The sequence below is a fragment of the Pteropus medius genome, unplaced genomic scaffold (assembly GCF_902729225.1).
Source record: "Pteropus medius unplaced genomic scaffold, Ma_sr-lr_union100, whole genome shotgun sequence".
NCBI classification, from domain to species: Eukaryota; Metazoa; Chordata; class Mammalia; order Chiroptera; family Pteropodidae; genus Pteropus; species Pteropus medius.
In genome coordinates this window covers 11,633,917-11,651,021 of record NW_024353517.1, presented here as the reverse complement: position 1 = coordinate 11,651,021, position 17,105 = coordinate 11,633,917, and the positions used below count along the sequence as shown (strand labels likewise).

The 17,105-nt window shown below is 35.1% G+C and overlaps 1 protein-coding gene and 1 pseudogene across 1 annotated transcript in view; both read left to right on the top strand.

Moving 5' to 3' along the window:
• PAK2 (p21 (RAC1) activated kinase 2) overlaps positions 1-16,892 on the top strand; it is a 77,459-nt gene extending 60,567 nt beyond the window's left edge. The window contains exons 13-15 of the mRNA XM_039850519.1: positions 389-585; positions 12,441-12,578; positions 13,028-16,892. Of these exons, the coding sequence (XP_039706453.1) occupies positions 389-585; positions 12,441-12,578; positions 13,028-13,114 (422 nt within the window). The 3' untranslated portion in view covers positions 13,115-16,892. The remainder of the gene's footprint in view (positions 1-388; positions 586-12,440; positions 12,579-13,027) is intronic.
• Positions 12,142-12,260, top strand: LOC120593134 (uncharacterized; annotated as a pseudogene).
• Positions 16,893-17,105: the final 213 nt, after the last annotated feature.

Here is a 17,105-nt window from a genome sequence, read left to right as displayed (position 1 = left end):
ATGCTTAATAGTCCTAGCTTCTGTTTATTTTCTTCAAAAGTAGTTACCATTTCCTGATCTTTGATTCACAGCATTTAGTTTTGGTGTCTACCTTTGGTGACTTTTTTCCAGACCTTTTCAACTTTATTGAAATTTTTAGGATGGAATTAATTATTTAGAATAAAAGACTTGATAATTTTTCCCTCTTGGGAATTAAAAGCAAACAAGTGAGAATATGGAAATACATCATCAAACTATTTGTAAACCTATTGTGGTTGACTTTATTAATACTGTTAAAAAGCAAGAGGCTGAATAGTGAAATGGAATTAATTAAGTCATCTAAAGTGAAAGCTTACATAAAACCACCCATGAACACTATTAACTCTAGATGTTTTGTTTTGTTTTTTAGCTGACTTTGGTTTCTGTGCCCAGATCACCCCTGAGCAGAGCAAGCGAAGTACCATGGTTGGCACACCATACTGGATGGCACCAGAGGTGGTTACACGGAAAGCTTATGGCCCTAAAGTGGACATATGGTCTCTGGGTATCATGGCTATTGAGATGGTAGAAGGAGAGCCTCCATACCTCAATGAAAATCCCTTGAGGGTAAGACCAATTAAACACCTGCTTTACTTTAAGAAAAATACTTTTTCTTAAAACATTTATTTAGAACTTGCTTGTGCTAAGCATGGGCCAAGAATTTAGGATGCAAAGTTGATAAAACCTGGTTTCTGCTCTTACTCTGCATCTAAATATCATGTGCTTCTGGGTTGAGTTGAATGTGATAGGTAAAGAGTTTTCAGATTTTTAATAAGCTGAATGGTTTTTAATTTTGCACATAAGTAAGAATTTCCTCACTTTTCTGCAGAGCTAAGGGTCCCTAGATATACCCTTCAGGTTATCAACTTTGAACCTTGGCCTCTGGTACCCCCAGGTACAGAGAAGAGGAAAGCAAGATCACATCTGTGAGAAAGCTGTGTAGATGGCAATGTTAAAGCTCGTATTCAGACAAAAAAGTAAGGGTCCTGAGATACAGATGAGGTCAGTAGACTTTAAAAAATTGAATATTCAGCAGCTGAGGGTGGAGAGTTGGGGATCCCTCCCTGTCTCCCTCCCTTTTTACCTTCCTTTTTCCTTCCTTCTTTCCCTCCTTCCTTCCTTCCCTTCCTTCCTTTTATTTGTTTATCTTTTTTCTTTTACTTCTACTTTTAAATAACCATATACGGATAAATTTCACACCTCCAATAATTACTCTAATCAAAAAGATAAACAATAAGTTGGTGAGAATATGGAGAAATTGGAACCCTCGTGCATTGCTAGTGGAAAGGTAAAATGGTACATGCAGTGTTTGAAAAACAATTTGAGAGTTCCTGTAAAAGTTAACATAGAGTTACCATATAATCTAGCAATTCCACTGCTGGTTTATACCCAAGAGAATTAAAAGCTTATATCCACACAAAAGCTTTGTATATACACAAATATTGATAGTATTATTCATAATACTCAAAAGTAGAAACAATGCAAATGTCTATCACTTGATGAATGAATAAACAAAAGTGGTATAGCCATACAATGGAATGTTTTTAGCCATGATAAAAGAAATGAAGTATAGGTACAGACAACATTGAACCTTGAGAGCATTATGTTAAGTGAAAGAAGTCAAACACAAAAGATCGCATATTGTATGATTTAATGTACATTCAATTCTTGTTCGTAAGAGTTAGGTTCTATAAACTCGAAAACACCGAGTTAATACTGAACCGCTGCTTCTAGGGGAAATCCAGGATTAGGTTTCTGCAAGCCTCTGATCACATTTTTGTCAACTGATCAATATACAATCTTGCTTTATGTGTGTTTCTGTTTAAAGATACTTTATTTAACACATATTTGTTGATTCAGTAACATTGAACTCATGGCCAACAGTACCATAACTCATACCTGAATGAAGCTTATCAAACACTTGTATATTCTCCATAAGACACATCACAACCTTTTTGCATTTAGGGATGCTAGGCAGCACTTCAGCACTATGCTTTTCACCTGTGCATATATCTCTACAAATAACCACAAAAGCACTGAGAGTTTCAGTTTTGGAGTTGCAAATAAATTTTAGTGAGTAGATGAATTCCCATATATGGAATTCAAGTAATGATCTAAATGAGGACTGCTTATAAATCTATAGAATAGACAGGAGATTAGTGGTTTCCAGGGACTGAGAAGAGGTGGGAATGAGAAGTAACTAATGATGCACATGGATGTTCTTTTGGAAGGATAAAAATGTTCTGAAGTTAGATAGTGGTGATGGTTATACAACTTTGTGGATATGCTAAACACTGAATTGCACACTTGAAAAGGTTGATTTTTATAGTATGTGCATAATATCTCAATACAGCAATTCTTTTCAAAAGAGTTTTTAAAGTACTATATAAGACTACAGACTTATATTGCCAGAAATGTTTTTAAAAATTTTTTTCAAAATAAATCGGACATGCTATAAAATGAGCTAGAGACCAAAGTAATGAGTATGTGTAAGAGGTACCCTATTTGGATAGCATGAGTTTTAATTCTATTTTTCCTGAATGTTTTTCATCTTCTTGAAAAATCCCAGTTCAAATGAGCAGTTAAATGTACTTTTATAAAGGATATTAATTTTTGAACACTTTTCAGAACAATTTTTTAAACCTTCTAATTTCATTCAGTTCAGTAAATATCAATCCAAGTATCTGCTCTGTATCAGGCACTGTTCAAGGAGCTGTGTAAAAAAACCAACAAAAAATAAAAATAAAAGAACCAATAAAATTTCTGCCCTCATAGAAGGAGGAGAGAAACAATCATATGAATAAGAATAATATGTAATAGGGGTGGCTCCGTAGTGTAGTGGTTGGCACATCTGCTTTACACACAGAAGGTCCTGGGTTCGCGCCCCAGATGGAGCCATGGACCATACCCCAGATGCACCAGGCCTCCCAGGTGCGCCTAAAGTGCCAGGCCCTGGGTACACCAGGCCCCGTTGTGCTAGGCCTCCTGGGTGTGCCAGGCCCTGGGTGTGCACCCCGATTGCGTGGGAGGAGACACCCCGCCTTCAGAGATCCAGTTCTTAAGGGGAGACGGTAACATCCGTAGGTCAGGGGTGGAAGGGGGCGGAATTAAAGAGAAGAGAAAAGAAAAGAATAATATGTAATATATTAAATGATGAACTCTAAGTACTGGGACTGGTAAGCAGGGAGTCAAGAATGTTCAGTTTCAGAAGAGTAGGGAGAGCTTTAGTGAGTTGATATTTGAACACAGGATATAAGAGAATGATACTTACCTAAGAGAAGAGCATTTCAGTCAGAAGGAACAGCACATGCAGAGGCCCTAAAGCAGGAGCATTCTTGATGTATTTTAACAATACATCATTAAAGATTGTCATTAAAGATTGCAGAATTGTTACCATTCAGTGAGCACACAGCAGGAAATAAAAAGGTATATCAGTCGAAGTGAGGCCAGATTGTGTCATGCCTTATTAGGCCTTTGTAAGAATTATGGTTTCTACACAGGTAAAATGGGGAAACCGTTGGACAGTTTTGAGCAGAGAGGTGAAATGGTCTTATGTATATTTTAACAGGATTACAGTCTGCTTTGTTGTGAAGAGACTCTGAAGGGAGATGCAGAAGCAAGAAAACCAGTTAGGAGGCTCTTGCAATAATCCAGGCAAGAAGCAATGGTAGCTTAGAGTAGGATGGTATCAGTGGAAGTAGGAAAAGGTTGTTGGATTCTAGATATATTTTGAAAGAGAGAGAGAAGTGACCACAAGAGTTTGACCTAAGCAACTGCAATGACGAAGTTACAATTCACCTTAACTGAAATGGGGAAAGCTGCAGGTAGTGTATAGGGGGTGTGCAGGTGGCAGCTGAGAGATCAGAGATAGCATTTCAACATATTTAGACATATTAAGTTTGAGATGTCTATTAAGACATCCAAGTGGATATGTTGAATAGGTTGTTGGGTATGCAAGTCCAGGCTAAAGATAAAATTGAGATTTGTTAGCTATAAAAATTATTTAAAGTTATGAGACTAGATAGGATCACTGTGTCAAGTGGGCATAGACAGACAATAGAAGAGATTCAGCTTGTACCCTGAGGCATTCCATGGCTAAGAGTTGATGTGGCAGACCAGCAAAGGAGACTGAGAAGGAATGGCCAGAGGAGTAGATAAAAAACCAAATAAACATATGCCCCAGAATCTTCGTGCAAAAAGTAAGGGAGAAACCAGCTTGTCAGAAACAGTTATGTCAAGTAATATGAGGACTGAGACTTGATATTTGGAGTTGGCAGTGTGGATATAATTGGTAAAAACTTGACAAGTGGAAACTTCTGCTTCCTGTCAAGATAGTATAACAGGGACCAGATTAACCCCCTACTAGAATATATGAAACAGTGGTTTTCAAAACACTGGACATCAGACAATGAAGAACAGTGATCTCCAAAAGTGGGAAAGGCATGAGGTGAGCCCTATGATTGCTCCAGCTTAATATCTTATGAGAGTTTCCAGGTCATGCACGGGGAGCAGAATCCAGGGTGGGACACAGTGGACTCCTTGAGTTGAGGAGATGGGTTAAGAGTATAGGGAAACCAAGGCAGCTGGAGTTAACAAGACACAGAGGAAAAAGAGAGGAGGAAGCCTCGCAAAGACAAGACTCTGGAGACTTTAGGAAAATCCCCATTGAGCATTGAACAGAGATTGGCACTCCTGTGTGAAGAATCTACCCAAGGCCAGGAATATAACCCTGTGCTAAGATTGGAGAGAACAGTGTCTGGTGCTCACACAGCTGGGAATAGTGCCTACTTCTGTCAGCCACAGTGGAAAACATTGTAATTCATAGGATATTGAATAGGGGTGATAGGAAATAATTACCCCTAGACTACATGCTGCTGTGGTCCCACCTAACAAATCTTAAAAACAAGACCCAAAGGGATCAGCTCCAAAGTAACCATGTCCCAGAACAGAGCTCAAGAATATTTATAGGAGTACAGATATATCCAGCACCCAAATATCCAGAGTTTATCAAGCAAGCAAAAGAGCAAGAAAATTAAAACCCATGAGGAGAAAAATCCATCCATTGAAACTGAACCAGAACTGACACAAATAAAAATTAGCGTAAAAGTTAATTAAAACAATTTTTTTACCTGCATTCCAGATGTTAAAAGAGTTAAGTGGAGACATTTGAAAGATATATTAAAAAAATAAAAAATAAAAAAAAAATAAACTTACAGATACAAACTATATTGTTTGAAATTGGATTAATGCCAGATTATACATTGTAGAAAAAATGATTGATGATTTAACGATCAGACGTAGTAATAGAATCTACCCAAAATGAAACACAGAAGAAGAAATGAAATTTTTGAAAAATGAGATAGCAACAGTGAGCTGAGAGACAGCTTCCAAGTGTTCCAAATACATGTGTAATGAAGTTTTGACAGAAGTATCGGTCAACTAAGAATCCTACGGCCAAGAAATATTTTTAAAAAACTAAGATGAAGTAAAGATTTTTTCAAACATATAAAAGTTGAAAGAATTTACCACCAGCAGTTCTACACTCTAAGAAATAATAAAGAAAAAGTTTAAAGCAGAAAATACAGCAGTGTGGCTTCACACGAAGGATTGAAGAGCACTAAAAATAGTAACTAAGTGTGTGAATATATAAGATTTTTTTTTCCTTGTATAGGGATCTTTAAAAGATAAAACTTTAAATAATAATATCAGTGGAAGGAGAAAAAGAACGTGTATAAGTAAAATGACAACAAAAGCATAAGGCTGAGGGGGATAATCATAAGATCTTTATACTCTGTGTGAAGTGGCATAGTATTGTGATAGTCATAACAGCTGAAAGGTGTATGCTGTATAAACGGTTAAGCAACCACTAAAATAGTGAAAGAGTTACACCTAATAAAACTCAATTAACGAAGTAAATGGAATCATAAGTAATACCAAATTAAAGAAAAAAAAGCCCACACTCATGGGGGGTATGGTATTTCAAAGGGACACAGGGGCCAAAATGAAAGAGCTTCAGTGGCCAAAGTGCAACAGTTTGAACAACAAAATAAAATAGTATGAAGTCCATATAAGTGAATAAATAAATGGGACAGAAGAGAAATTTCTCATTCAGAAGAATTCCAAATAGTTGATGTAGGTGTTCCACCCCTAACTCTTGACTCCTTAAATGTAGGCTGCACGTAGCAACTTTCTTCTCGAGAGCACAGTATGAAAAGGGGAGAAAAAAGTAGAGAAAAAAATCAACTGACAGTAGAGAAACCTGATGAACACTACCTCAGCCAGGTGATAAGTTGAACATAATTCTAAATCATATTGATGGTATGTACCTTTCATATGATGCAATGAAAATGGCACTGTAACTCTGATCTTCCTCCCCAAACCCGTAACTGTCTAACTGAGAAAAACATCGAATTTCAATAGAAGGGCATCCTACAATATAATACTTGACCAGTACTCCTTCAAACTGTCAGGGTCATCAAAAGCAAAGGAAGATCTGAGAAAATTGTCACCGCCAAGAGGAACCTAAGGAAACATAACAAATAAACGTAATGTATAGTATCCTGGAACAGAAACAGGAGGATGGGAAATCGGGAAATCTAGGGTGAATGCGCTTAGGGTCCTTAATGAGGTTAATGATGCTGGTCAGCAGGGGTATATTTTTTTCTTCCATCATACTTAGTTGCATAGGTACAGGCAAAGAGTAGGCATCGTTTTAACTATGTTTTGCCATCTGAATGTTGCAAAACATAAGAGGCTCGAAGAAATGATCATGTGAAAGGAATGATGGACACTGGAAGATCAGTGGAATTTATTTAGGTCCAGTGGAGTCAAAGGATTGCTGGCGTTAGGGTGCTAGGAGTGAAAAAATTAGGAGAAAGAGTGCAACTGAGATCTGAGAGTTGCAGTTATTGGTACTGGTAGGTATAGGATATGACAGGGGGTGTATGTGGCTGAGGTAGGCTAAAGGTCAAGAATATTGCAAAAGAGGTAGTCAAGGAGCTATAACAGCATCTTTGTAGCTATCGAAAGCACGATGAATTATGAGTAATGTTAGCGAGGATAACTTTTTGGTAGATGCTTGAAACAGGGAAAGGTAGATAGGTTTGAAAGCCCAAGAGTTATAGAGAAAGAGGGAGATAGAGACCTCAAGGAGGCAATGAAAAGCCAAAAGAACACTCTCGCCTCCAAGACCATACAGAAGTGTGAGAGAGAAAAAAGCTAGCAATAGAGAGTGCTGTGGATCAGGCAGAATCCTCATGGGAGAGCCAGGCCTAAGTAAATAAAGTATGGAGAATGTTTGAGAAAGGGAAGGGAGTGATATATAAAAAATTAAAGCTAGAAAGGGGAATGTGCAGAGTTACATGGGCATTAGAATGGTGGAGCTGAGAGACTTATGGGAATCATGGGATGTTTATAATCACTAACGTAAGTGGAGATGGAGTGTACTTGGATTTATTCCAAAATAGAAGATTAAATGTTTGCAGAGGAGGAGTGCTTGTTTTTATGAAGTTCTCTATTAATCCCTTCTGGTAGAAGTATTGAAGCTTAAAACAATATTCTCATCTCAACTTGAAATTAATTGCTATCAGATAATTATTTATTTATTTATTTATTTTAGAAAAGAATAAAATTTTTAAATGAAAATTTGGGGGTAAATGTTATGTAAAAAGAAGCGAACTTAAGTGACAAGAAAATGGGCATGCTCGTATACTGATGATTAGAATGTTGATTGATATCCTTTTATTTAATGGCATTTTGGCAATATAGCCAAAACTTTAAATAATTCAGTAGAAATTCTAGGTGACCTCGCGTTTGGTGATGTTTTTAGATGCCACATCAAAAGCATGACCCATGAAAGAATAAATCTGGCTTCGTTAAAATTGGAATCATCTCTGAGAAACACACTATTAAGAGAAAGAAAAGACAAGTCACAAACTAAAAGAAAATATTTGCAAAACAACCTATCTGATAAAAGAATGTTATCCAAAATATACAAAGAACTCTTGAAACTCAACAATAGGAAATAAACAACCCAATTTTAAAATGGGCAAAAGATCTGTACACAGCTCACCAAAGAAGATACACAAATAAGCATGATGAAAGGATGTCCAACATATACCATTAGGGAACTGCCAATTAAAACGAGATACCACTACATACCTATTCAAATGGCCTTAAATCCAAAAAACTGACAATACCAAATGCCAGTGAGGATTTGGAACAATAGGAACTCATTCATTGCTGGTGAGAATGCAAAATGGTAGAGTCAGTTTGGAAGACAATTAGGCAGTTTCCTACAAAACTAAACATACTCTTAACATATGATTCAGAATTGTGCTCATTAGCCTTTGATAAGATACAGCATCTATTTTTTATCAAAAAACAACAAAATTGGTATAGAAGGAAAGTACCTCAACATAGTAAAAGCCATATATGTCACACCCTCAGCCAACATTATACTTAATGGTGAAAAACTAAAAACCTTCCCTCTAAGATCAGGAACAAGACAAGGCTGTCCACTATCCCCACTGTTAATCAATATAACATTGGAGTTCCTAGCAAGAGAAAGATATAAAAGGCATCCAAATAGGAAACGAAGTCAAATTGTCACTATTTGTGGATATGATCCTCTGTATAGAAAATCATAAAACCCGAAAGAGTCCACAAGAACACTACTAAAAACAAGAAGCAAATATAGTAAAGTTTTTGGATGCAAAATCAATGTTCAAAAATCCGTAGCGTTCTTATACTCTAATAATGAAGTGTCAAAAGAAGTGGAAAAAATAATTCCTTTTGCAATTGTAACAAAAAGAATAACATACTTGGGAATAAATCTAACAAAAAATGTGAAAGACCTATATAATGAAAACTGTAAGACCCTATTAAAAGAAATCGAAGAAGACACAAAGAAATAGAAAGTTATTTGTGTTCTTGGATTGGAAGAATCAACATAGTTTAAATTACCTTATTATCTAAAGTATTATATAGATTTAATGCAATCCCCATCAAAATCCCATTGGCATTTTTTTAATGAAATAGAACAAAAAATCATCAGATTAGAATGGAAACACAAAAGACTCCGAGTTGCCAAAGCCATCTGGAGAAAAAAGAACAAGTCTGGAGGCATCACTCTTCCCGACTTCAAATTATACTTCAAAGCGACAATAATCAAAACAGCATGGTATTGGCAGCAAAACAGACACACGGACCAGTGGACCAGAATCGAGAGTCCAGAAGTAAACCCATGTTTACATGGGCAAATAATTTTCGACAAAAAAGCCAAAAACATAACAATGGAGAAAGGAAAGCCTCTTCAATAAATGGTGCTGGGAAAACTAGAAAGCCACCTGCAAAAAAATGAAACTAGACTGTTGTCTATCAAAATGGATTAAGGACCTCAATATTAGACCTGAAACAATAAATTGCATAGAAGAGAACATAGGAACTAAATTCATGGACTTTGGACTTAAAGAGGATTTTATGAATTTGACCTCAAAGGCAAGGGAAGTAAAAGCAAAAATAAATGAATGGGACTACATCAAACTATAAAGTTTTTTTTGTTTGTTTTGTTTTTGTTTTTGTTTTTTAAGGAAAAGCACAGCAAGTGAAACTGTCAACAAGGTAAAGAGACAACCATCCGATAAGGGCCGAATATACAAAGAACTCATACAACTAAAGAACAATAAAAAAAAACAAACGATCTAATCCAAAAATGGGCAGAGGATCTGAACAGACACTTCTCCCTAGAAGACATACAAATGGCCGACAAACATGAAAAGATGCCCAACATCGCTAGCTATTAGGGAAATGCAAATCAAAACCACAATGAGATACCATCTTACACCTGTTAGGATAGCTGTTATCAATAGGACAAGTAATAACAAGTGTTGAAGAGGATGCAGAGAAAAAGGAACCCTCATATACTGCTGATGGGACTGTACACTGGTACAGCCACTATGGAAAACAGTATGGAGGTTCCTTAAAATACTAAGAATTGATCTACCATATGATCCAGCAATCCCCTTTCCTGGGTATTTACCCCAAAGACTTGAAAACATATATCTGAAAAGATATTTGCACACCAACATTCATAGCATTATTCACAGAGGCCAGGACATGGAAGCAACCGAGTGTCCTACAATAGATGATTGGCTAAAGAAGCTGTGGTACATATATACAATGGAATATTACTCAGCCGTATGAAGAGATAAAGTACTGCTATTTGCGACAACATGGATGGACCTCAAGATAATCATGCTAAGCAAAATAAGCCAGACAGACAAAGTCGAAAACCACATGATATCACTTATATGTGGGATATAAACCTAAAAGCAACAAACAGGACAAACAGACTCATGGACATGGACAATAGACTAGTGGTTACCAGAGGGGAGAGGGGAAGTAGATGGGGTAAAGGGGTTCAAAATATGGTGACAGAAAGGAATCTATGAGAGGTGAACACACAATGCAATATATATATATATATCTTACTGTTAAAGTGTACACCTGAAACTTACTGGATTTCATTAACCAATGTTACCATAATAAATAATAATTTTTAAAAATGTGACTATAAGTGTAAAATCCACAAATTTCCAAAGACAGCCTAAAGAAAGAACATGATATTTTATTAATGATTTTAATGTTAATTACATGTTGAAATGATAATATTTTAGATTAAATAAGACATTAAAATTTTTTTAAAATTGTGCTCATTATTTACCAAACTGAGTTGAAAACTTATGTCCATATAAGACCTACACAGAAATGTTTATAGTATCTTTATTCATAATTGCCCCAAATTGGAAGCAACCAAAATGTGAAATGTATAAATAATACTGTATTTTTAAAAGTGGATATAAATATTCCATGGAATGTTATTCCATAACATTAAAAAGATAAAAAGAAATGAGCTATCAAACCACAAAAAGACTTGGAAGAATCTTACATGTATATTGCTTAGTGAAAGAATCCAGTCTCAGAAGGCTACATACTGTGTAATTCCAGCTATAGATAGTAAAAAAGATCAGTGGTTGCCAGGGGCTCAGGACTGTGGGGATGATGAATTGGTGGAGCACAGGGGATTTTTTTAGGGCAGTAAAATTATTCTGTATGATACTATAATGATAGATACATAGAGATATGTATGCATTTATCAAAATCTATAGACGCGTACAATACAGAGAATGACCCCTAATGTAAACTGTAGACTTTTGTTTAATGAAAGTGTATCAGTATTGGTCCATCACTTGTAACAAGTGTACACTACTAATGTAAGATATTGATACTAGGGGAAACGAGAGGGGATGAGTATATTGGAGTTCTAAGTCTTAATTTTTTTTAAATTTAATTTCTAGGAATTTAAAGAAAATAATCAAAGTACATAAAGAATAAAAGATTTTCCAAAGAGGATTGGCTAAATTATGAAACATCCTTATAATTAATTACGCTGGTCAGTCCAGCCATTAAAATAATTTTGTAGCTCTAATCTGTTATTAGTAATAATGAGACTGGGATATATCTAGTTTTGTTTTTCGGGTTTTAAGACTTTATTTTTTTAGAGCAGTTTTATGTTCACCGCAAAGTCGAGGAAGCTACAGGGATTTCCTATATATCCACTTCCCCATACATACATAGCCTCCCCCATTATCAGTATCCCTCACCAGAGGGTACATTTCTTATAATCCATGAACCTACATTGGCACATCATTATCACTCATTGTCCATAATTTACATTGAGGTTCATGCTTGGTGGTGTACATTCTATGAGTTTGGACAAATGTATAATAAATAACTTGTGTCCATCATTATAGTGTATAGAGTATTTTTATTGTCCTAAAAATCCTATGTGCTTCTTCATCTATAGCTATATAGATATGGCTAGTTTAAAAGCAGGGGAGGTGGTCAATAAACTCCATTGTTTTGAAATGTGCGACTTGAGAAAGGTAAATGGGATACCGTATGTTAATGGTGGGTTGTGGTCATTTTTCTTTATACCTTACGTATTACAGTTCTTTTATCAATATGTATTGCATTTATACCCCTCCGCCGCCCCCCTGCAAAAAAAGATGAAGCTATTTTTTGAAAAAGATATTAGAGAAATTAACATTAAAATAAAGGAACGTCTGTGGCCATGCTACCCTGAACATGCCCAGTCCCCTCTGATCTTGGAAGCTAAGCAGGGTTGGGCCTGGTTAGTACTTGGATGGGAGACCACCTAAGAAGACTGGGTGCTGTAGACATTATTAAAAAATTAATAAATGAATAAAGGAATGTCTAATCCAAATGGATAGAAATAATACCTCACTTTAGTGTTTATGGCGATTGTCTTTAAAGACGTAAAAGAACTGTAAACTTTATAAAGTGCTTTCTCAGTTCGTTGAGCTACTTTAACTATATCTGTGATGTTCTTCTATTTTTAGGCCTTGTACCTGATAGCAACTAATGGAACCCCAGAACTTCAGAACCCAGAGAAACTTTCCCCAATATTTCGGGATTTCTTAAATCGATGTTTGGAGATGGACGTCGAGAAGAGGGGTTCAGCCAAAGAATTGCTACAGGTGAATTTGAACATGATAATATTTTTGGAAAAAGTTGACCTTTTTGAATAACCAACAGAAAGTTTACATAGAGTTATTAATTTCACTACTCATTCATCCCCAGCAGTATGGCAGCTGCCAAAGTTTAAAATTTCATCTGCTGGAAATAAAATACCCATCATACTATAATAAGTATATGAATTTTTATGTATTATCAATTCTCAGACCAGTTTCTTGCTGGCATGGATATCTGGCTCATTTAACTGAGATTTTATATTAGAAAGCTTAAAAAGACTATGCTTTCAACTGTAAAGGTGATGTATTGGTTATGTTGATTTTATGCAGGTATTGAAATATGTGTTTATTAGGTAAATTATGATCCATAAAAATATTTGAGGCTTTAATTGAAAGGAAATATGTAGCTTCTAAGCTGGTGACATTTACACATTTTTCTCCCCTCTTTCTGGCAGCATCCCTTCCTAAAACTGGCCAAACCGTTATCTAGCTTGACACCACTGATTATGGCAGCTAAAGAAGCAATGAAGAGTAACCGTTAACATCATTGCCATGGCCTCATATTTTTTTTTCCATTTCTAAAAGAAGCCTTTTAATATATGAAAATTATTACTCCTTCGGGGTTTAAGGAAATGGTCTGCATAACGTGGAAGAAAAATGCAAACTACTACTTCCTGAAGACAACCAACAGAAAATTGCAAAACAGATTGACAACTTTCTATTGAATCCCTTCTTTAGGGTCCAAAAAGAATTGTGGACTGAATCACTAGCCTTACTTCTTTCAGCAGACAGCCCATCAGGGCCATTTATTATGCTTGAGATTTGCATTTTATTTTGCTGACTTCATTGTAATAGAATACCATTCATTGCCCCTTTTGAGGAATTTTCAATACTTGAATGGCAGATTCGAGTTTTTCAGAGTATTTCATCTGCTAGTCTTCTTTTCCCTCTCTCCTTTGTAGCTTTCTCTTTCCTTGACTTGCTCCTTTTGAGTTGTTTTTATTAGGCCTAAATTAGAGGCAAGTATGATAGAAATTATGTAGCTCCTTATATTGGCAAAGGAGCGATATGGTTTAACTTTGTATAGAAGTTAGGACCAGCTGTTGTTACATGTAATATTTCAGTTCAGAATTTGAACTGGGGGAAGGGAAGAAAAGTATGTGATTTTTACCTTTTTTAACAAATGTGAACGTCAGTTTTAGAAATTTCATGATAGTGAGGTGTTTGGCATTTGTTACATGTATAGAGAAAAGACTAATCTATATTTATAACTAAATCATTGAGACAGTAAAAGAAGCCCATTGACTAAACATCTGTACAATTTTCTTTTCCCTTTTGACTGTTTCCTCTTCAGATTTGGCTTCTGGAACCAAAGTGATCTGTTCTTGTTCCAACTTGGGCTTTATGACTTTGGTTGGTGCCGCTACTTTCCCCTCCCCGCTTTTCCCTTCATTTTGGAAATAAGTTTCTGTATATGTTGTAATTTTAGTTTGTTTTTTAATTAACCCTCTCTCACTGTACTTCCCACCCCGTGGTAAATAATATAACAATCGTTGAATTTCAGAATTTAAAAGTTAACTCTTTTTCCATTTAAAGGAGAAAAATATTTGGAGCTGGTAGAGACAAAGTGAGAGACTTGAACCTTGGTGAGCTCTAAAATAATTAGGTGAGATTATATTCGTGAAAGAGAAATGTCATTTACATAGAGATGCAGGTGCTGACCAGTAAACTGTAGAGATTTGTTAGAAACATTGTTCCCAACCCATTACCAACATTTTACTGTCTGAGAACTTCAGTGAAAAGTACTTGATAAATTTATGGATCATTTGAGATGTTGAGTTACTTATGATTTTTTTTTTCAAATAAGTAAATAATCATGTAAAAAACTGGAGAAAGGAAGAAAAATGAAATGTACTAGTTTGATAGCAATACTTTTTTTATTTTAAAGATTTTAAAAGGTCTGCGACCTGTAGCATTAATTAATAGAGTGCCCTCTTTTCTTTCCTCCCCTTCCTTTCTCTTCTTCCTCCCCTCTTTTTCCATATTTTTTTATCGTTTTGCATTTGGATGCAGTATCACCCCTTCTGGCATTGCCAAGAGCACATAAAAGAGAAAAATCTGTGGTTTGGTTCTGGCATTTGGTTTTGGAACATGAGAATGTTCCTACCATTCTCTCCTAATTAACATCATACCTACTTGCCATCCTGCAGTAGTACAAATCACGAATAAAAACAATTTTGATGTTTTGGAGTACATTAGATGGGAACTAATATAGTTTTATGTCCTATCATGCCCAGTGTTAATATATAGGTATAAGGATAGAAATGGCTGTGTTTTTATTGATAACGCAGGAAGGTTTTCACAGAAATGAGTAAAATAATGAAACTTTTCTCTAGAGCACTTGATCTCTGTTTTCGATTTGATTCTTGATTTCATATTTCTCTGGAGTATGTTGGCTCCTATAGCTATTACTTAATTACAGAAACAATCTGGTTTATTTCTGGTGGAAAGCTATATTATTGCCTCTTGAGTTCCAGATTTGAACATTCTTTGTAAATAGTAGTCTGGCTGGATTATGATAAAGAAGATGCTACCAATGAAATAGAAAACCAACTAGATAAGACTGTGATCATCATGACCACTCTAGAAGGCACTTCCATACATAAATCACAAAGACTATATTCATTGAATACAGTGCCAATACCCCATTTTTAATTACTGTGACTCAACAAATGTCTTTTCAGTTTATAAAGCAGTTTGGGATTTGTATTTACAACTTTTGATGGTTACCTGCATGTCCATTGCTGGCAACGGACTTTGTCATTAAAATCTGACTCCTAGGTTAAGGGAGCTACACTGTGGTTTATTCTTTACTTACTTGGATAAACTAACTTGTAATAGAAATATACTTTGGTTAATTCTGAAATGTGTCATTTTTAAACAAAATAATCTTAAAAGCAATATGGAATTGTGATTTATTAATTTTAAATTAAAATGTTTAGGTCTTGTTGAAAGAAAAATTATATCTGAATCCAGATTTCATGTTTTTTTAATAACTGCCCTTTGTAGTCACCCTTTTTATCATCGCTCTAGAATGAAAATGCCCATTTAAATCTAAAAGTTACCTTAGTAGTCCTCTTGTGTCGTTAGGACAATATTACTATAGTACTTATTTATTATATTTCAGACTCTGGTGGTCTTAAAGTTTCCTTCTCCTCTTGTTCCTTTTGCTGCTTTTAGGGACAGTTAAAACTGGGAAACCATGAAAAAATTGAATATTTTATCCTACCTAGAATAGTAAACAAGTAGAGTGATTGTGATAGCAACAGAAACCAAGGCTAACACAACTCTCTTCATGTGTTGAGTGCCTGGCACATAATATAAATTCTCTTCCCTTCTACATATAAATGTTAAGCTGCTTAAAATGTATCTAGTTATCACCAGTCTTAAACAAACCTGTGCCTTTAATAAGCAATTTAAAACTACCTATGAGTATTTCTTTTAGAGGTCACATAAATACATGTTTATTTAAATCTACTGTATTCTAGACGGAATAATTCTAAATCTGATCAGGCAATAACTATGGTTAGAAAAAAATGGGTGCTTAAAGAATTTACATCAGTTTTTTAGTCTAAAAGTTTTAAAATATACTAAGATCCATATCTAGTGAAGTGTCAAAAAATTATCATAGAATATAGCTAAAATCCAGATTAATACTCATTTTCTGTAGTGAAATTTCATAGTAATATAAAAAAGCACATTGTCTTTCTTGTCTCCATTGCTCCCACGTAGATATTTAAACAATATCAGTTTTTCCACAGTGCGTGTGTATGTGTGTATAAGAAAGGAAAAAATGCAGACACGCATACATTTTTTTTTCTCCTCAACACATTTATTGACCACTTTGGCAAAGACACTGTGGTAGATATTGTGGGAATTACAAAGGAGAATCAAGCACTGGCCTGGCCTTGAGAGAACTGAAGTCTTTTTCATTCACCATTCTAGAATGTTGCCAAACGAGAGGGAGAAAGAAATGTATGATAATTCTGTCAAACAAATTTTCATTCTGTATTAAGAAAAGCAGAGAATTATATTTGGAATTGAATATCTTTGGTAGGAATGTGTTGCTTTTTTTTCTTGATAGATAGAAATGGAATTAAGTGAAAGCAGCTTGTCTTCTGTTTTGTCTTCAAATTTTATATTGACTTTTTTAATTTAATCTCATTCAGTTATTTAATTGTTACATTAACTGCTGTATTTGATGACTGTTCAATAATTTTGTTCTTTCAGGGCTAGAAATAAACTTTTTTATGTTCATTTTTCCCTTTCCTAAACTTCAGTTCTTTAAATCAGAGTACCTTAAAAGCATAAGTGTAGTAGGCTTTCAAAGAACATTCTAATATTTTTAAAGCTAAATGTTTTTTAAACATGTCATGACACCGTTTGTACTAAAAAGCCCAAATTAGAAAGGTTTCCAGAAATTTATGTGTAGTAGGTATGAGCTTTCTCTCTTTTGAACCAGGTTCAAAATAA